Source organism: Silurus meridionalis, chromosome 17 (assembly GCF_014805685.1).
Source record: "Silurus meridionalis isolate SWU-2019-XX chromosome 17, ASM1480568v1, whole genome shotgun sequence".
NCBI classification, from domain to species: Eukaryota; Metazoa; Chordata; class Actinopteri; order Siluriformes; family Siluridae; genus Silurus; species Silurus meridionalis.
In genome coordinates, this window is record NC_060900.1 from 27,467,875 (window position 1) to 27,490,165 (window position 22,291).

General features: G+C 44.3%; 1 protein-coding gene across 2 annotated transcripts in view; it reads left to right on the forward strand.

Moving 5' to 3' along the window:
* LOC124399589 (sodium- and chloride-dependent creatine transporter 1-like) overlaps nt 1–22,291 on the forward strand; it is a 65,728-nt gene that overhangs the window by 30,706 nt on the left and 12,731 nt on the right. The window contains exons 2-4 of one of the 2 annotated variants that reach the window (XM_046870608.1): nt 2,115–2,246; nt 4,457–4,721; nt 19,471–19,603. In XM_046870608.1, the coding sequence (XP_046726564.1) occupies nt 2,115–2,246; nt 4,457–4,721; nt 19,471–19,603 (530 nt within the window). The remainder of the gene's footprint in view (nt 1–2,114; nt 2,247–4,456; nt 4,722–19,470; nt 19,604–22,291) is intronic. The other variant, XM_046870609.1, reaches the window with a different exon arrangement.

Consider the following 22,291-nt stretch of genomic DNA (forward strand, 5'->3'; position numbering starts at 1 on the left):
ACAGACAGACAGACAGACAGGTAGATAGATAGATAGATAGATAGACAGAGAAAGACAGATAGATAGATAGATAGATAGATAGATAGATAGATAGATAGATAGATAGATAGATAGATAGATAGATAGATAGATGGACACAGACAAACAGACAGGCAGGCAGGCAGACAGACAGACAGACAGACAGACAGACAGACAGACAGATAGATAGATAGATAGATAGATAGATAGATGGACAGAGACAGATAGATAGATAGATAGATAGATAGATAGATAGATAGATAGATAGATAGATAGATAGATGGACACCGACAGACAGACAGACAGGCAGGCAGGCAGACAGACAGACAGACAGACAGACAGACAGACAGATAGATAGATATTATGTAGTATTATATTTTATATCAGCTGAACTTTTACGCCTTTTGTATTATAAAAGTTGATCGAAGGGAAATAAAAAAATGAAACTAGAAATAAAAACTCGGAGCAGTAGTACCTCCTGTCTACTGATGTGTGGTACTACTGAGCAGTAGCAGTGGTGCAGATCTGGCTGTGTTTGTGCTCCTTTTGGCCTTCCACACTGATGTCTGTAGGATCTGCAGGAGGTTGGTGGAGCTCAGAGTGACGCGCGCACTTAAAGCTCCGAGCGCCTGCGGACACGGGGACAGAGAGCGCCGGAGACGGACACCGCCTATACACACACACACACACACACACACACACACACACACACACACACAGGGTACCGTTACACTTGTTATTCGTGCACGCAGGTGGATCTCAGGAGCGCAGTGGAGATGACGGTGTAGTCACAGGCAGGGAATTTGTTCCGTGTATCGGTGAATGTAATTCCTGTACATTGACCGGCTGGTTTCCTTTTTTCTCTCTGGTTTTTTTTCCCGACCCGACAGTCGCCTCCTCTTCGAGAGATACGAGGCGATGCGATTCTTCAGACTCACCTTCAAGTGTTTCGTGGATCACCTTGGAGAGAGAGAGAGAGAGAGGGAGAGAAGGAGAGAGATGGAGAAAGAGAGGGAGAGAGAGAGAGTGTTCACACAGTTCTGTCCTCGATTTAGAATTTAGGGCTGGGAATCTCTCAGGACCTTTTTTTTTTATGGCTGCGCAGCACGTCCTTTCGCTCTCACCTCCGTCTCGACTTCTTATCAAAAGAGCTCTGTCCCAAAACAATAGCTCTTCATTTCTTTTTTTTTCTTTTCCCAAAAGGCAAAACCGGCTGCTCATTCACAAGCGCTCCTGCTCTCCGTAGTCTACATTAGATTTGATCCGTACAGCCTTTGAGGCTCGATCCCAATCCTTTTTTTTTTTTTTTTGATTCAATGCTGTTGAATTTTTCTTTAAAATAAATAGTGCCACATATATATCTTTCTCTTTCTGTTGTGTTTTCACTCTCTCTCTCTCGCTCTTTCTCGCCCCTGCTCTCGGGCTCTCTCTTTTTTTCTCGTCTCGCCTCATCTCTCTCAGCAGGACCTTTATTCAAGTTCAGCGTATCATTTGTTGGTCAGTGTGTATTACGGCTTTAGTCACTGCACCCGATTGGTCCACGATTGAAGCCCCTCCCCTCTTCCCCTCCTACTTTTGCCCCACTTCCCGCCCCAAATGCGTAAATAAACGAATACATAAATTCAGCCACTCTCAAATCTCTCGTCTGGAGGCTTTTTTTTTTTTTGCTGTGGCCTCGGCTGCGATGCGTCACTGCAACCGACCTGAAACCGAAGCTCTGAAATAAAAAAATGCTGTCCTTGTGTGTGGTGCCTTAAAAAAAGGAGGGTGGGGGTGGAGCATGAATCGCTTTACGTTTCTTTGTGCATTTCGTAGAGTCAGAAATCTCTTTATATCCATTTATTACTTTATATTGACATCCAGACATTAAAAAGAGGAGCATTTAAAACAGGTGAATTATATAAAACCTGGAGTAAAGCAGCCATCACCCTGGTGTAATGTGACCAGAAACGCTGTGAAAACTATTTTTTTCCGGTAATAGCTACGTGATATCGGGAATCATCTATGAGACAGTTATTAACATGTTAACTGCATTGACATAATTGATTAAAAATGTTCTCTTTTTCTCTCTTTTTTTTTTTCTTTTTCCTGCACAGGAGCCTTTCTCATTCCCTACCTGTTGTTTATATTCCTCGGTGGAATTCCTATTTTTTTCCTGGAAATATCTCTGGGCCAGTTTATGAAAGCTGGAGGCATCGCCATGTGGAACATCGCTCCACTCTTTAAAGGTCTGACCTTCTTCTGCTTAGCTCGCAGCACCTCCATTACTCCATTATTATATCTATAAACACAGGTCACGCCTCCTTTATTATATCTATAAACACAGGCCACGCCTCCTTTATTATATCTATAAACACAGGCCACACCCCCGTTATTATGTCTATAAACACAGGCCACGCCTCCTTTATTATATCTATAAACACAGGCCACGCCTACTTTGTTGTATCTATAAACACAGGCCACGCCTCCTTTATTGTATCTATAAACACAGGCCACGCCTCCTTTATTGTATCTATAAACACAGGTCACGCCTCCTTAATTATATTTATAAACACAGGCCACGCCTCCTTTATTATACAGTGGTCCCCCGGTTATCGAATTTAATTCGTCCCTTAAAACCGTTCGAAATCCGATATGTTCGAAAACTGGACTTAATTATCCCATAAGAAATAATGGAAAACCAATTAATCCGTTCCCGAACTCCACCAATACCCAATAATTAACCATTTTTTCCTGTTTTTAGTCAGACATAGTCAGGTATCCCCTGCCACGCCCCCACGGTGGCTGTCATGGTGCTTCAGGGAATGCCCTGTTCCTTCGCTCATGCGTGCCCCGCCCACATTGAGCTCATCGCAATCGGGCTTCCTCCGTAAAGCACTGTGGATATTATTTATGGACTGCCTTTTGCCGGATTATCCCGATCTCTGCGGGTATTTTGTGTTGGTTCGGTAAAACTATAAATTAACAACTTTACAACAGTAAGAAACAAAATGATTACTGTGCTTACCGCTAAATATCACTAATATTGTTCACAAACAGAAGTTGCGATAGATGCTTACTCAGTGATGGTTGAAGCGTAAGCAGTTTCTTCCTCGCGCTGGGTTGGGCAGCGTGGGTGGCGCTCGTAACTGGAACTTTGTTCGCTTACTGGACCGAAATTTCGCTCGAAAACCGCTCGCTAGCCGGAATGTTCGATAGCCAAGCCGTTCGATAACCGGGGACCACTGTATCTATAAACACAGGCCACGCCTCCTTTATTATATCTATAAACACAGGCCACGCCTCCTTTATTGTATCTATAAACACAGGCCACGCCTCCTTTATTGTATCTATAAACACAGGTCACGCCTCCTTAATTATATTTATAAACACAGGCCACGCCTCCTTTATTATACAGTGGTCCCCCGGTTATCGAATTTAATTCGTCCCTTAAAACCGTTCGAAATCCGATATGTTCGAAAACTGGACTTAATTATCCCATAAGAAATAATGGAAAACCAATTAATCCGTTCCCGAACTCCACCAATACCCAATAATTAACCATTTTTTCCTGTTTTTAGTCAGACATAGTCAGGTATCCCCTGCCACGCCCCCACGGTGGCTGTCATGGTGCTTCAGGGAATGCCCTGTTCCTTCGCTCATGCGTGCCCCGCCCACATTGAGCTCATCGCAATCGGGCTTCCTCCGTAAAGCACTGTGGATATTATTTATGGACTGCCTTTTGCCGGATTATCCCGATCTCTGCGGGTATTTTGTGTTGGTTCGGTAAAACTATAAATTAACAACTTTACAACAGTAAGAAACAAAATGATTACTGTGCTTACCGCTAAATATCACTAATATTGTTCACAAACAGAAGTTGCGATAGATGCTTACTCAGTGATGGTTGAAGCGTAAGCAGTTTCTTCCCCTCGCGCTGGGTTGGGCAGCGTGGGTGGCGTTCGGTAACTGGAACTTTGTTCGTTTACTGGACCGAAATTTCGTTCGGAAAACCGTTCGCTAGCCGGAATGTTCGATAGCCAAGCCGTTCGATAACCGGGGGACCACTGTATCTATAAACACAGGCCACGCCTCCTTTATTATATCTATAAACACAGGCCACGCTTCCTTTATTATATTTATAAACACAGGCCACGGCTCCTTTATTATATCTAAAGCTGGTACGCACTGTCGTACGCCGCGGCCAGCGATTGTGGTCGTAAAGTCGAATGGTCGTAAGTTGCATAGGTCGTAAGTCGACGAATACCTGTATCTATAAACACAGGCCACACCTCCTTTATTATATCTATAACCACAGGCCACGCCTCCTTTTTGGAGTTCAGTAAGTTGTGCTGTTTTGAATGAATGCTGCATTATGGCACATTTTTAAACCATACAGTTTGTTAATCTCCTGATAACGAACCGTCTCCCTGTTCCGTTTCTTCACTCTGTGTCTCAGGACTCGGCTATGCCTCCTCGGTTATCGTGTTCTTCTGCAACACCTACTACATCATGGTCCTGGCATGGGCTTTCTATTACCTTATAAAATCCTTCACCGCTGTACTGCCGTGGTCCACTTGCACAAACTACTGGAACACGGAGAACTGCATCGAGACCTTCCGCCATGACGCCTGCAGGAACGGCACCAACTCCAACTACACCTTCATGAACAAGACCTGCGAGGAGTTAGAGAACGCCACCTCGCCCATCATCGAGTTTTGGGAGTAAGTTGCTTCCTTTCCGTTTCCGTTCCTTTACTGTTGGTGTGCGACGTCTTTTTTAACTCCTTTGCATGATGCACCACGGCCTTGTGTGTGCTTGTGTGTGTGCTTGTGTGTGTGCTTGTGTGTGTGCTTGTGTGCGTGTGTAACCCCTTTAAATTGAACATTACCTTCTTGTGTAAATTAACTCTGTGAGACCCTTTTTGATCTGTACGTTACCAAAGACACTCATGTAATTGGTGCAGTACTGTTTCCGTGCCATTAGAGGGCAGTTGACTTTAGTGTAATGAGTGAACTGGTTGCTTTTAGTGCAGCTGAAGAAGCTAGCTGGCTATGCAGCATGAGGTTGGAAATGCATTCCAGTTTTGCTGAAAAGATCTGATTTTTTTGGTTGATTACCGTGTTTTTTTTATGAGAACTCTGATTGGGTTTTATATTTGGAGTCTGATTCTGCATCGTGATCTACTTTTGATTGGCGAGCCAGAGCTTATTTACCTACACATGTGGAGTGAACTTACATCCCCCTGTGAATTTACGGGATACAACAGCTAAGCTACGATCTCACACACTCTGTATACACTACCCGGGTAGAGAAAGAAAAATTAACACAAAAAACCCTTTTACACCATTTACGGTTGAGAAATATATTTACACCTACAGGATACAAGAGACTTTGGGACATTTTATTGTATCTCATTTCATTTTTTTTTCTTCTTTATTCTATCTTGAGTTCAATGTCAAGCCCCCTTTCTCTCACTTCATTGTGTTATTTTCTAAGTTTTCTTTCTGAAATTGCAATTAAAGTGCCGGCTGTTAAATTTCATTCATAACTGGGCTCAGTGTTATTTTATCCTCCTAGAGTCGAACCTAAATTACCTGTGAACTCTTGAGTATAATTTCATTTATTATTCATTGTACAGTGTTACAGTATTACATCGTGGCGAGCCAGCCAGGAGGATAAACACAGCCTGAGCACATTTTTTTCATTTTTTTCCCACAAGTGAAATTTTATTTCCTGTAAAATTCTTTTGAAAGAGAAAGGGTTTTGATAGCAAAATAAGTGTCTCAGATGTTGAAAGGCACTACCATGTCAAAGCGAATTGCTCTGTATGTGTGTTAGGTGTCACTGATACAGATACTGATGTTGATATTGCTGAAACTTTCAAAAGGTATGGGGTTATTGTAAAAATAGTGAGGGTAGACCCTAGCGCTGTACAGTCAGGGCAGCTAACTGCAATAGTAGAGTTTGATACACATACTCCTGTTTTAAGTCTGGAGCCAGAATTACCTCTAGAGGTCAACAATGTGCGAAACCCCACAGTGACTTGGCATATAGATACTGTTAAAGTGTTAACCCCACTCACTAAACAGTCAGATGCCCAAGCAGAGCACTCTTCTCTGGACTCCAGTGATGTTAGTAGTGGTGACACTGATTCAGATGTCACTGATCAAAGCAGTTCCATCCTGCAAAGACGCAAGGGAAAATCGCAGCTTAAGAGAAGAAAAGTGAAATCCACTGTCCCAAAATCTGACAGCATATCTGATCCAGTAGTGAGGAAAAAGACATTAAATGTACTTACCACAAATGAAGTAAACCCACCTGAGGTGCAACGTATAGTTGTAGAGCATGTTATTAAAAACGACACTTCTGCTGTGCAAACACATACAAAGTGGCTGCGTTCCTTTTCTGGTAGGGTCCCAAAACCCCCCGGTGAGGCTGACTTTGATACGTGGTGCCTCCATGTTGACCTTCTGCTACAAGATTCTCTGCCTCCAGATGTTCAGCGGAGGAAAAATCCTTGAAAGTCTCTTACCACCAGCCTCAGATGTAGTCAAACAACTGGGTTCCACTGCCCCTCCAAAAGTCTATGTTAAGCTTCTTGATTCTGCTTACGGGCTGGTGGAGGATGGCGATGAGATTTTTGCCAGGTTCCTTAATACTCACCAGGATGCCGGTGAAAAAGCTTCTGATTACCTACAGAGGTTACAGACCATTCTTAGCACTGCTGTCAGACGGGGCGGAGTAAAGGAGTCCTCTGCAAATCGACACCTACTAAAACAGTTTCAACGTGGGTGCTGGGATCATTCTTTGATACTTACTCTTCAGCTTGAGTCTAAGGCGAGGGCACCACCTGACTTTGCTGAGCTGTTGTTGCTTTTAAGAACTGAAGAAGACCGAAGAGCTGCAAAGCTTGACCGGATGCAGCGACACATAGGTAGTTCGAAACATAAAGCTGCCAGTCTTGTCCAGTTAGCTACAGATGTCTCTACTTATGGTGATTCTGGATTATTGCAAGCTTGTCTGTCTGAGACTGAGGCCTTGAGAAGGCAGGTGGCCGATTTAAAATTGCAGTTAGAATCCTCTAAATTTAAAAAGAAAGAGAGACATGAACCTGAATTAGTGAAGAGTTCAAAGCAAATGCCAGCTAAAGTTGAGACAAATGTGCAACATGTAACAAGTAAACCGCCAAAGCCGTGGTTCTGCTTTAGATGTGGAGAAGATGGCCATGTAGCCAGACTGTGTGAAGGCTTCATCAACAAGGCTCTTGTAGACCGAAAGCACAAAGAGCTTAAAGCTAAACAGGATGACTGGACAAAGAGGAATGGCATGCCGTTAAACCAGATCGGGTTTCAGTAATGGGACATACTGGGGCCCTTTGCCAAATCAAGTGTCCCCATGGATCAAAAAGAGAAGGTATACAAAATTTTTCCAATGGTCTAGCTGATGATAGTGAGCTAACTTCTAGTATCATAGGTCCCAAATGTACAGCTGAAATCGTCATTGAAGGAAAGCTTTGTATTTCCCTTCTTGATTCAGGGTCACAGGTGACAACTGTGTCCAAGTCTTTTTATGACACTTACTTATCATCCTGTCCAATCCTTTCTTTAGACAATCTCATTGAGGTCGAGGGAGCTGGGGGGCAGACAGTGCCATATCTGGGCTACATAGAAGTGGACATGCATTTTCCTGAAGACATCACCGGAAAAGCTGAAACTGTTACCACACTAGCACTTGTCATTCCTGATTACAATTTCAACCTTGAAATCCCAGTACTTGTTGGCACCAACACTCTTAATATCTTGTTCAGATCTTGTGCCACGGCTAGAAATGGCCATACTGTTCTCAAAGAACTACCTCAGTACTCGGCTCTATTCCAAACCCTGTTGCGCAGACACACCATTGAACAACGAAATGGTAAAGTGGGCCAAGTAAACCTGAAAGGGAAACAGAACATCAAAATACCTGCTGGTCAGAAGATGGTTTTGGATGGATACGTGAGGGGCGTGGCTACAGCCACAAATGCAGCCCTTGTGGTGGAACCATGTGCTTACCCCAACCTTCCTAGTGGCTTATTTCTTTGCAGTTATGTCCTCACGAGTCCCAGAAGAACCTCATTCAAAGTACCTATCCTTCTTCAGAACGAAACTGCCCACGAAATAACACTTCCAAGAAAGTGCTGCTTAGCTGAACTTTATGTTCCATCTGTTCTGTCATCACTGAAGGAGACTTCTGTCAAAGAGAAAGAGTCGAAACTCCTTCCCTCTGCAGTGGTTAGCTGCAATGCCATGTGTTCTACTACCCTTGACGATAAGATCTCTTTTGATTTCACCAGCTCACCTCTCTCTGAAGAGTGGAAAAACAGGATTACAGAAAATTCCAAATTATCTTGATTATGGACATGCCACAGCAGTTAAGCACAAGATTCGTCTTTTTGACCCAACCCCTTTTAAACAACTGGTGAGACCTATCCATCCTTCTGATTATGAGGCTGTTAGATTACATCTTCAGGAACTCAAAGATGCGAACATCATTCGGGAGTCTGAAAGTCCATTCGCCTCACCCATAGTTGTGGTGAAAAAGAAAAATGGGTCCATCCGCCTCTGCGTAGATTATCGAAAGTTGAACAATCAAACGATAAAGAATGCTTATGCACTGCCCAACATTGAAGAGACGTTCTCCGCCTTAACAGGATCTAAATGGTTTTCTGTTATGGACTTGAAATCTGGGTATTATCAAGTCGAGGTAGAAGAGGAGGACAAACATAAGACAGCATTTGTGACACCAATGGGGTTCTGGGAATTCAACAGATTGCCGCAGGGAGTGACAAATGCACCCAGCATGTTCCAATGTGTCATGGAAAATGTGTGGGCAGCCTGCACCTGAAAGAAGTCCTTGTTTTTCTCGACGATCTAATTGTTTTCTCAAGCAGTTTGGAGGAGCACGAGGAACGCCTCATGAGAGTCTTAAACAGATTAAAAGAGTTTGGTCTTAAGCTTTCTCCTGATAAGTGTCATTTCTTCATGAAATCAGTAAAGTATCTTGGCCACATTGTTTCGGAAAACGGTGTGGAGACTGACCCAGATAAAATCTCAGCACTTACCTCCTGGCCGAAGCCCACTAACATCCGTGAATTGAAATCCTTCTTAGGATTCACTGGATATTATCGGAGATTTGTCCGGGACTACTCGAAGATTGCAAAACCTCTAAATGCACTTACGGCTGGTTATTGTCCACACCGGAATAAAAAAGACTCCAGACCTCTTTCCAACGTTGACTTTAAGAAACCTTTCGGTAGCAGGTGGACACCAGAGTGTGATGTTTCTTTCCAGACCTTAATTGAGAAACTCACCAGCGCTCCAGTGTTAGGGTTTGCAAATCCTCAGTTGCCGTACATCCTTCACACAGATGCCAGCCTGGGAGCTGCCTTATATCAAGAGCAAGAAGGCCATCTGAGGGTTATTGCATTTGCCAGCAGGGGCTATCAAATTGTGAGAAACGTTATCCCACCCACAAGCTGGAATTTTAGCCTTGAAGTGGGCCATAACAGAAAAATTCTACGATTACCTGTATGGAACAGAGTTTGTTGTCATGACATATAATAACCCACTGACGTATATATTGACATCGGCCAAACTCGATGCTGCTGGACACCGTTGGCTTGCGTCCTTATCAACTTTCAATTTCAGCCTTCAATATAGAGCAGGGAAGAAAAACGTGGATGCCGATGGACTGTCCCGTCGACCACACCCTCAATCAAATGTGGATTTCAGTTGTGAAGCTGAAGATGATCGTGTTTCTAAATTCCTCGCTCAATTTATGGGAGAAGGGACTGGAACCTCATTTCCAAATGACGCAGTAAAAGCCATTAGCAGGCGACATCAGTTGCATGAGCTTCCGGATGAAGAAGGAAACGAAGATCCCGTGCTTACTGCTGTAGAATGTTTGGCCGTGAATGCTGATGCCATTCCAACTGAGTTTATGCAGGCAGATTTACTTCCTGGGTCGAGCACTCTCCCCAGAATGTCACCACAAGAGTGGATTGCTGAACAGTCACAGGACCCTATGATAAGCAGAGTAATTGAACTTTTAAAAACTGGCAAACGACTCTCTTACCGTGTCAGACGCCAAGAACCCAGAGAAGTGCAGTTGATGCTCAGAGTTATGGATCAATACACCTTCATAGATGGAGTACTATACAGAAAACGTATGGACCGAGGAAATCAGTTCCATCAACTTGTCCTTCCACAGAAGTTCAGAGAGATTGCATTGGAAGCCCTGCATGATTCAATAGGTCATATGGGAGGAGAGCGTACTTTGGATCTGGTCCGCACCCGCTTTTACTGGCCAAGGATGTTTCTAGATGTAGAACACAAAGTCAATACTTGTGAGAGGTGCATTAGGAGAAAAGCCAAGGCCCAAAGAGCATCCCCTTTAGTTAATATAGAGACCAGCAGACCTCTAGAACTAGTCTGTATGGACTATCTCTCTCTTGAACCGGATGGCCGTGGTACAAAGAACATCCTCGTTATCACTGACCATTTTACTAAATATGCAGTGGCAGTCCCAACATCTGACCAAAGAGCCAAAACTGTCGCTAAAGCTCTGTGGAATAACTTCTTTGTACACTATGGGATCCCGGAACGTTTGCACAGCGATCAAGGTCGTGATTTTGAATCAGCTGTAATAAAAGATCTTTGTCTCTTGTTAGGGATAAAGAAAACGCGAACTACTCCCTACCACCCGCGTGGAAATCCTGTAGAGCGGTTTAACCGCACACTGCTTCAAATGCTTGGAACCCTTCAAGAGGAAGACAAAGTGAGATGGCGTGATCATGTTCAACCGTTGGTACACGCCTATAACTGTACCAAGAATGATACAACTGGTTTCTCTCCTTACCAGTTAATGTTTGGGAGACAGCCAAGCCTTCCCATTGATGTGGCTTTTGGTATCAGACCAGAAGGAGGAAAGAGAGTTACTTTCACTGAGTACATCAAGAAGCTGCAGGAAAGTTTACAGGAAAGTTACAAGATTGCTGTTGAGCACAGTAAGAAAACAGCCCTTCATAATAAAGAGAGGTATGACCTGAAAGTGAGAGAATCTACCTTGCATGTGGGGGACCGTGTCCTTGTGAGAAACGTGGGCATAAGAGGAAAACATAAGCTTGCTGACAGATGGAGTAATACAGTCTATCAAGTGGTCAAGCAGATAAATGATTCCGCTGTTTATGTAGTAAAGCCTTTTTTCATGAATGGTCCTGAAAGAACTCTTCATCAAGATTTGCTTTTGCCCTGCGGATTTTTGACTTCCTCAAATTCATCAAATGAAAATGACGACGTGGATAATGAGGAAAGGATCCTTTGTTCCGGAGAGACTTTTGAAATGGATGAATCTGACTTTCCAGATGAAACTGCACAAGAATCAGTCCTAGACCATGATGTAGCAGAGGTAGATTATTATATCCCCCAAGACGCACCATGTCCTACCATTACCGTTATTCGAGAAACACTTTACAAAGACTCCACAGATGAGGATACCAGTGTGACAACACTAAATCCTAATGCAATGCCCTTTGAACCTTCAGAAAGCAGTAAGGTTCTGTACTTACCTGAGGAGGGCCTGGAGAAAAGCAGTCCCTTTGAAACAAATATGGGAAACTTACCTGTTGAGAGGCTGGATCCACAAGTTCTGGATGCTGATGACACGTCTACTGGAGGGTTGATCCTAAGTAGTACTGAACCTGTTGGACAGGAACAGGACGAAACAGAAAATAAGCCTGAAAGTAGTGAAACTGTAATTGTGGACACTGAGGTTGAGAACAGTGATATACCTGTTCCAGAAGTGCCAGAGCTCAGACGTTCTGCAAGACATAGGGAACCGCCTGACAGATTAAACTATAAGTCATTAGGGAATCCCTTAGTGCTAGTCATGCATTCCCTACTAAGTGGATTAGACAGAGCTTTTTCTCAGGCTCTTGGACCAAATGATTTCCCTGAGCTTAGGTTGTTTGCTCCTGATGAATCAATTATTTTGTAGATACACTACATGCGAGGACGCATGCAGGTTCAGGAGGGGAGGAGATGTAACCCCTTTAAATTGAACATTACCTTCTTGTGTAAATTAACTCTGTGAGACCCTTTTTGATCTGTACGTTACCAAAGACACTCATGTAATTGGTGCAGTACTGTTTCCGCGCCATTAGAGGGCAGTTGACTTTAGTGTAATGAGTGAACTGGTTGCTTTTAGTGCAGCTGAAGAAGCTAGCTGGCTATGCAGCATGAGGTTGGAAATGCATTCCAGTTTTGCTGAAAAGATCTGATTTTTTTGGTTGATTACCGTGTTTTTTTTTATGAGAACTCTGATTGGGTTTTATATTTGGAGTCTGATTCTGCATCGTGATCTACTTTTGATTGGCGAGCCAGAGCCTATTGACCTACACATGTGGAGTGAACTTACATCCCCCTGTGGATTTACGGGATACAACAGCTAAGCTACGATCTCACACACTCTGTATACACTACCCGGGTAGAGAAAGAAAAATTAACACAAAAAACCCTTTTACACCATTTACGGTTGAGAAATATATTTACACCTACAGGATACAAGAGACTTTGGGACATTTTATTGTATCTCATTTCATTTTTTTTTCTTCTTTATTCTATCTTGAGTTCAATGTCAAGCCCCCTTTCTCTCACCTCATTGTGTTATTTTCTAAGTTTTCTTTCTGAAATTGCAATTAAAGTGCCGGCTGTTAAATTTCATTCATAACTGGGCTCAGTGTTATTTTATCCTCCTAGAGTCGAACCTAAATTACCTGTGAACTCTTGAGTATAATTTCATTTATTATTCATTGTACAGTGTTACAGTATTACACGTGCATGCGTGCGCATGTGTGCTATAGACAAAACACCCCTGATAAATGAACCAGTCGCTACTCAGACGTGTGCTGTTATTCGCTCTAACGGCTCTGCCGAACCCTTGAAGATCCACCTACACATTTGGTTTCCACATTATGGAGATGTTCCATGCTGATGTTGTTTCCTCAGAATCTCCTGTTTCATAGAAAACACTCTTTTAATTTAATGATTGAAAAGTGATCCACGTGAGTAAGAGGTCTTATTTCTTTGCAGTTATGTCCTCACGAGTCCCAGAAGAACCTCATTTAAAGTACCTATCCTTCTTCAGAACGAAACTGCCCACAAATAACACTTCCAAGAAAGTGCTGCTTAGCTGAACTTTATGTTCCATCTGTTCTGTCATCACTGAAGGAGACTTCTGTCAAAGAGAAAGAGTCGAAACTCCTTCCCTCTGCAGTGGTTAGCTGCAATGCCATGTGTTCTACTACCCATGATGATAAGATCTCTTTGATTTCACCAGCTCACCTCTCTGAAGAGTGGAAAAACAGGATTACAGAAAATTCCAAATTATCTTGATTATGGACATGCCACAGCAGTTAAGCACAAGATTCGTCTTTTTGACCCAACCCCTTTTAAACAACTGGTGAGACCTATCCATCCTTCTGATTATGAGGCTGTTAGATTACATCTTCAGGAACTCAAAGATGCGAACATCATTCGGGAGTCTGAAAGTCCATTCGCCTCACCCATAGTTGTGGTGAAAAAGAAAAATGGGTCCATCCGCCTCTGCGTAGATTATCGAAAGTTGAACAATCAAACGATAAAGAATGCTTATGCACTGCCCAACATTGAAGAGACGTTCTCCGCCTTAACAGGATCTAAATGGTTTTCTGTTATGGACTTGAAATCTGGGTATTATCAAGTCGAGGTAGAAGAGGAGGACAAACATAAGACAGCATTTGTGACACCAATGGGGTTCTGGGAATTCAACAGATTGCCGCAGGGAGTGACAAATGCACCCAGCACGTTCCAACGCGTCATGGAAAAATGTGTGGGCAGCCTGCACCTGAAAGAAGTCCTTGTTTTTCTCGACGATCTAATTGTTTTCTCAAGCAGTTTGGAGGAGCACGAGGAACGCCTCATGAGAGTCTTAAACAGATTAAAAGAGTTTGGTCTTAAGCTTTCTCCTGATAAGTGTCATTTCTTCATGAAATCAGTAAAGTATCTTGGCCACATTGTTTCGGAAAACGGTGTGGAGACTGACCCAGATAAAATCTCAGCACTTACCTCCTGGCCGAAGCCCACTAACATCCGTGAATTGAAATCCTTCTTAGGATTCACTGGATATTATCGGAGATTTGTCCGGGACTACTCGAAGATTGCAAAACCTCTAAATGCACTTACGGCTGGTTATTGTCCACACCGGAATAAAAAAGACTCCAGACCTCTTTCCAACGTTGACTTTAAGAAACCTTTCGGTAGCAGGTGGACACCAGAGTGTGATGTTTCTTTCCAGACCTTAATTGAGAAACTCACCAGCGCTCCAGTGTTAGGGTTTGCAAATCCTAAGTTGCCGTACATCCTTCACACAGATGCCAGCCTGGGAGCTGCCTTATATCAAGAGCAAGAAGGCCATCTGAGGGTTATTGCATTTGCCAGCAGGGGGCTATCAAATTGTGAGAAACGTTATCCCACCCACAAGCTGGAATTTTTAGCCTTGAAGTGGGCCATAACAGAAAAATTCTACGATTACCTGTATGGAACAGAGTTTGTTGTCATGACATATAATAACCCACTGACGTATATATTGACATCGGCCAAACTCGATGCTGCTGGACACCGTTGGCTTGCGTCCTTATCAACTTTCAATTTCAGCCTTCAATATAGAGCAGGGAAGAAAAACGTGGATGCCGATGGACTGTCCCGTCGACCACACCCTCAATCAAATGTGGATTTCAGTTGTGAAGCTGAAGATGATCGTGTTTCTAAATTCCTCGCTCAATTTATGGGAGAAGGGACTGGAACCTCATTTCCAAATGACGCAGTAAAAGCCATTAGCAGGCGACATCAGTTGCATGAGCTTCCGGATGAAGAAGGAAACGAAGATCCCGTGCTTACTGCTGTAGAATGTTTGGCCATGAATGCTGATGCCATTCCAACTGAGTTTATGCAGGCAGATTTACTTCCTGGGTCGAGCACTCTCCCCAGAATGTCACCACAAGAGTGGATTGCTGAACAGTCACAGGACCCTATGATAAGCAGAGTAATTGAACTTTTAAAAACTGGCAAACGACTCTCTTACCGTGTCAGACGCCAAGAACCCAGAGAAGTGCAGTTGATGCTCAGAGTTATGGATCAATACACCTTCATAGATGGAGTACTATACAGAAAATGTATGGACCGAGGAAATCAGTTCCATCAACTTGTCCTTCCACAGAAGTTCAGAGAGATTGCATTGGAAGCCCTGCATGATTCAATAGGTCATATGGGGGGAGAGCGTACTTTGGATCTGGTCCGCACCCGCTTTTACTGGCCAAGGATGTTTCTAGATGTAGAACACAAAGTCAATACTTGTGAGAGGTGCATTAGGAGAAAAGCCAAGGCCCAAAGAGCATCCCCTTTAGTTAATATAGAGACCAGCAGACCTCTAGAACTAGTCTGTATGGACTATCTCTCTCTTGAACCGGATGGTCGTGGTACAAAGAACATCCTCGTTATCACTGACCATTTTACTAAATATGCAGTGGCAGTCCCAACATCTGACCAAAGAGCCAAAACTGTCGCTAAAGCTCTGTGGAATAACTTCTTTGTACACTATGGGATCCCGGAACGTTTGCACAGCGATCAAGGTCGTGATTTTGAATCAGCTGTAATAAAAGATCTTTGTCTCTTGTTAGGATAAAGAAAACGCGAACTACTCCCTACCACCCGCGTGGAAATCCTGTAGAGCGGTTTAACCGCACACTGCTTCAAATGCTTGGAACCCTTCAAGAGGAAGACAAAGTGAGATGGCGTGATCATGTTCAACCGTTGGTACACGCCTATAACTGTACCAAGAATGATACAACTGGTTTCTCTCCTTACCAGTTAATGTTTGGGAGACAGCCAAGCCTTCCCATTGATGTGGCTTTTGGTATCAGACCAGAAGGAGGAAAGAGAGTTACTTTCACTGAGTACATCAAGAAGCTGCAGGAAAGTTTACAGGAAAGTTACAAGATTGCTGTTGAGCACAGTAAGAAAACAGCCCTTCATAATAAAGAGAGGTATGACCTGAAAGTGAGAGAATCTACCTTGCATGTGGGGGACCGTGTCCTTGTGAGAAACGTGGGCATAAGAGGAAAACATAAGCTTGCTGACAGATGGAGTAATACAGTCTATCAAGTGGTCAAGCAGATAAATGATTCCGCTGTTTATGTAGTAAAGCCTTTTTTCATGAATGGTCCTGAAAGAACTCTTCATCAAGATTTGCTTTTGCCCTGCGGATTTTTGACTTCCTCAAATTCATCAAATGAAAATGACGACGTGGATAATGAGGAAAGGATCCTTTGTTCCGAGAGACTTTTGAAATGGATGAATCTGACTTTCCAGATGAAACTGCACAAGAATCAGTCCTAGACCATGATGTAGCAGAGGTAGATTATTATATCCCCCAAGACGCACCATGTCCTACCATTACCGTTATTCGAGAAACACTTTACAAAGACTCCACAGATGAGGATACCAGTGTGACAACACTAAATCCTAATGCAATGCCCTTTGAACCTTCAGAAAGCAGTAAGGTTCTGTACTTACCTGAGGAGGGCCTGGAGAAAAGCAGTCCCTTTGAAACAAATATGGGAAACTTACCTGTTGAGAGGCTGGATCCACAAGTTCTGGATGCTGATGACACGTCTACTGGAGGGTTGATCCTAAGTAGTACTGAACCTGTTGGACAGGAACAGGACGAAACAGAAAATAAGCCTGAAAGTAGTGAAACTGTAATTGTGGACACTGAGGTTGAGAACAGTGATATACCTGTTCCAGAAGTGCCAGAGCTCAGACGTTCTGCAAGACATAGGGAACCGCCTGACAGATTAAACTATAAGTCATTAGGGAATCCCTTAGTGCTAGTCATGCATTCCCTACTAAGTGGATTAGACAGAGCTTTTTCTCAGGCTCTTGGACCAAATGATTTCCCTGAGCTTAGGTTGTTTGCTCCTGATGAATCAATTATTTTGTAGATACACTACATGCGAGGACGCATGCAGGTTCAGGAGGGGAGGAGATGTAACCCCTTTAAATTGAACATTACCTTCTTGTGTAAATTAACTCTGTGAGACCCTTTTGATCTGTACGTTACCAAAGACACTCATGTAATTGGTGCAGTACTGTTTCCGCGCCATTAGAGGGCAGTTGACTTTAGTGTAATGAGTGAACTGGTTGCTTTTAGTGCAGCTGAAGAAGCTAGCTGGCTATGCAGCATGAGGTTGGAAATGCATTCCAGTTTTGCTGAAAAGATCTGATTTTTTTGGTTGATTACCGTGTTTTTTTTTATGAGAACTCTGATTGGGTTTTATATTTGGAGTCTGATTCTGCATCGTGATCTACTTTTGATTGGCGAGCCAGAGCCTATTGACCTACACATGTGGAGTGAACTTACATCCCCCTGTGGATTTACGGGATACAACAGCTAAGCTACGATCTCACACACTCTGTATACACTACCCGGGTAGAGAAAGAAAAATTAACACAAAAAACCCTTTTACACCATTTACGGTTGAGAAATATATTTACACCTACAGGATACAAGAGACTTTGGGACATTTTATTGTATCTCATTTCATTTTTTTTTCTTCTTTATTCTATCTTGAGTTCAATGTCAAGCCCCCTTTCTCTCACCTCATTGTGTTATTTTCTAAGTTTTCTTTCTGAAATTGCAATTAAAGTGCCGGCTGTTAAATTTCATTCATAACTGGGCTCAGTGTTATTTTATCCTCCTAGAGTCGAACCTAAATTACCTGTGAACTCTTGAGTATAATTTCATTTATTATTCATTGTACAGTGTTACAGTATTACACGTGCATGCGTGCGCATGTGTGCTATAGACAAAACACCCCTGATAAATGAACCAGTCGCTACTCAGACGTGTGCTGTTATTCGCTCTAACGGCTCTGCCGAACCCTTGAAGATCCACCTACACATTTGGTTTCCACATTATGGAGATGTTCCATGCTGATGTTGTTTCCTCAGAATCTCCTGTTTCATAGAAAACACTCTTTTAATTTAATGATTGAAAAGTGATCCACGTGAGTAAGAGGTCTTGTGTGCTTTGGTTTGTTCCTGTTTATAAACTCTTATAATGTCTATATACAGTACACGGTATGCCCAAAAGTATTGGGACACCTGACTTTACCAGCCACATGTGGTTTCTCTTTGAACTCTTTGAGACCCAAACCTGTTCCACCATGACAATGCCCCTGTGCACAAAGCCAGCTTCAAGAAGATCTGCTTTCCAGTCAATTCCATACAGGTCCCCTTAAAAAATTATTTCGGCATGTAAAACCTCTACCTTAGCAAGATCCAGGTTCCGTGACGCTGCCAGGAATCGGCGTATTTCAGGCACAGAGTCAGTGTCTGTGCACGTTCGTGAAGGCGCGAGTGTTCGGGGTCTTTAAATAGCGAAAGCCGAGTCACTGAACCCGAAATAAACATCAAGTTTCCTGGCAAAAGCATGAACAAACAAACAGCGAGAGCGGGTGTGTAATAACACGGCGGTGTCTTTTGGACGGATGCCAACGGCGAATCGGGTTGAAGGAATCGAGCGGCCTGGGTTTTGTTTACGCCGTGGTGATGCGTAAAAATTCCAAAGTCAAATGAAGTCAAATCGGACGAATCATGAAGCGTGTCTTGTATATAAACGGTTTCACATATGGAGCTGTTTGTTTCTGCCGCCTGCTTGCTGGTGAACTTCAGTGTTTCCGCACCGCAGTCACTTGCGGCTTTGGCTGTTAAGGATCAACATCCTCGATATGCAAATACACCATAACTGAATAAACATGGACTCGGTGGAAGTGACTCATCGGGAGCACGTGTTCGCTTTTAGAGTCAGGAAAAATGAGGCTACCGTTAAATTGCTGCTAGCAAGTAATGCATTCATTAATATATTGGGTGAAAGATAGATATTAAAGACACACATATACATTTATACACACTGCATGGCCAAAAGTATTGGGACACCTGGCTTTTCCTATAGGCCATATGTGGTTCTTCATAGGATGTTCACTCGAGCTAGAAGACCCAAACCTGTTCCAGCATGACGATGCCCCTACATTCATGTATATATGTTTTACATGTTTTGGAGTGGAAGATCTCCTGCTTTCGAGCTCTAAACCCTATTAAATGAATGTGAATGCTGGCTGCACCCCAGGCCTCTCCACCTCACCTGAACGAGCACAAAGTTCCACAAAATCTCAAAAAGCTCAAACAAATCTTACGCCAGTGTGTCCTAAAACTTATGGCCTTACAGCGTAGTTGTCCTTGAGCGATCTGTTTTTTCTTCCCCCTGGATTTTGATGTACGTAGACTGTATTTCTTCGTGTCGTGTTTCAGGCCATGTTCTTTGTCCTTTACTGTGCAGGAACAAGGTGCTGCATATCTCTGAAGGTCTGGACAGTCCGGGTCAGATCAACTGGGAGGTGACTTTGTGTCTGTTGGCCGTCTGGGTGTTGGTTTACTTCTGCGTTTGGAAAGGAGTGAAGTCTACAGGAAAGGTACAGACATCTATACAGTCTGTCACACACACACACACACACACACACACACACACACACACACACACGAGCTGATATCAAGGCGGTGCTCACCGTCTTTTTTTCCTCTCCCTCTCTCACTCTATCTCTATTCTCTATTCTTTATTAAAATTCCGAGTGCACGATGTGGAAATGCTTGAACTTGAATGTGGAATAAGGATTTATTACGTTCAGACTCGCGGGAAATACCAGTCAATGGCACACGATGCGGATGAGCCCGTTAATACACACATCGCTTTCGCACACATCCTGGCTACGTCACCGAACCGACGTGATTTTCTTTAGCCTCTCGATCCCACCAGCCGGCACTTCACATCAGCGCACTGCAAGGCAGCGAGGTCGTCCTGGCAACGTCATGTGCCAAAAGAGGCGTGGTTTAGCTGATATCCGTGCATTCCCGTCAGAAATGTGCAGCGTGGTTGGACGGTTAGCGGGGGAGGTTTTCTGCAGTGGGACGTGACCAGGCCCTCGTGTGCACATGGCCACTAGCCAGAATGGCTCTCTTCTGAACGTGGGAGGAGGAAGAGGAGGAGGGTGAGGCTGGAATGGGGTTTGTTGGATTTGGATGGAGGGGGAGTGGGTGTGATCACATGAATCCACACTGTCAGAATGACTGGAGTTTATTTCTGGTGTTTCATGCAGCCTCGCCGCCCTCCCCCCCCACGCTTTACAACCACTTGCTTATGTTTCATATACCACTGGCTTCAAATCGACCTCAACAAAGAAAACAGACAGAGAAATTTTCCAGATAAGGAAAGGAAACCGCTATTGAGAGATCAAAAAAGTTCAAAAAAAGAGGTGCCAACCTAATTTTTTTCCCTTTTATTTGCCATTTTTAAGAGAAGTAGTCTGAGCTTACTGGGCCTGTATTCCCATGCCATAAGGTAGCGTCCCAGTGAGCTAATTGGCTTTTTCCAGCATCTCATTAAATAATACGAGGGGCTGAAACAAACGCCGGATTAACCTACATCAGTGCAGCCCCTAAAGAATTCAATATGGCCCTATCCATACATCTTCATCCCTCATATTAGTATAAGCGGATCATGGATTTTAATTACGATCGATCACTAATCAATTAACCAATATTTAAAAATACATATACTGGATTAAAAAAAAAAATATAACACTCCAAGGTAAAATAGTTCTGAAATTTAAATGTGCTAAATAAAATAAATATGAATTTATTAATTAATAAATAGCATTCTATAATAAACAAACGATAAATAGTATATACAATGTACCGCTCTTCGTGCACCACTGGCGAGTAAAAACAAACAGTGCGTGGCGTCAGCAATTTGCCTCTAGAGGCCGCTCTCGTGAGGACAGGGAAACCAGAAAACAAATCGGTGTGTATTGTTCCAGCAATCGACTAATCTGCAAAAACGATTATTCGCTTTCATCATCACGCTACTGTCCGGAAAATCCCTCTCTCTGGCCAGTGGGTTGTGGAGCGTGACTGGAGGCGAGTTCGGCTCATGCGCCGTTTCATCCGGCTTCTCACCAGTGAACTCGAGATTCTTACAGCGGCTCTCCACTCTTTCTCTCTCCCCCACCTCTGAAAGCTCCTCTCTGCTCCAGAGTTTCCCGGAGAGCTCTGTTCCGCACCAGGGTTTCCCGGAGAGCTCAGCTCCGCTCCAGGACCTCCAGGGGTTCTCCACCCTGCTCCATGTCCTCCAGGACGGTTCCGCTATGCCCCAGGACCTCCAGGAGATGTCCCTGCTCCAGGCCCTCCGTGACGGCTCCGCTCCACCCTAGGGCCTCCAGGAGATCCTCACCCTGCTTCAGGACTTCTAAGCGAGCACCGCTCTGCTCCAGGACCTTCAGGAGAGCTCTGTTTTGCTCCAGGACCTCCAGGAGAGCTCTGTACCGCTCCAAGGTCTCCAGGTGAGCTCCTCTATGCACCTAGGCTTCCAGGAAAGCCCCTTTCCGCTCCTAGGCTTCCAGGAGAGCTCCGCCCTGCTCTAGGACCTCAAGGAGAGCTCAGCTCCGTTGCAGGTCCTCCTGGAGAGCTCAGCTCCGTTCCAGGTCCTCTAGTAGAGCTCAGCCTCGTCCAGGGCCTCCAGGAGAGTTCAGCTCTGGTCCAGGTCCTCCAGGAAAGCGCAGCTCCACCCCAGGACCTCCACGAGAGCTCGGCTCTGCCCCAGGATTTCCAGGAGAGCTCTGCTCTGCCCCAGGACCTCCAGGAGAGCTCCGCCCCGCCCCAGGACCTTCAGGAGAGCTCCTTTCCGCTTCAGGACCTCCAGGAGCTCTCCACCCTGCTCCAGAACCTTCGGGATGGTTCTGTTTCACTTCAGATTTCTGAGGAGAGCTCGGCTTCACTCCAGGATCTCCAGGAGAGCTCCGCTTTGCCCCAGGATCTCCAGGAGAGCTCCGCTTCGCCCCAGGATCTCCAGGAGAGCTCCGCTTCGCCCCAGGATCTCCGGGAGAGCTCCGCTCTGTTTCAGAGAGTCCCCGAGATTCAGCTCCAGGACTGCGAAAGGGAAGTCGAACCCCTGCCCCCGGGCTCCACCGAAGGCGACGGCTAACCCCACAGTCTCCCTGAAGGCGACGGCTCACCCCACAGTCTCCCAGAAGGCGACGCCGCGTCACAGAGGTTCCCCTGAAGGCGACGCCACAGGGCTCCTCTCCTGGCAAAGACACGTCACAAAG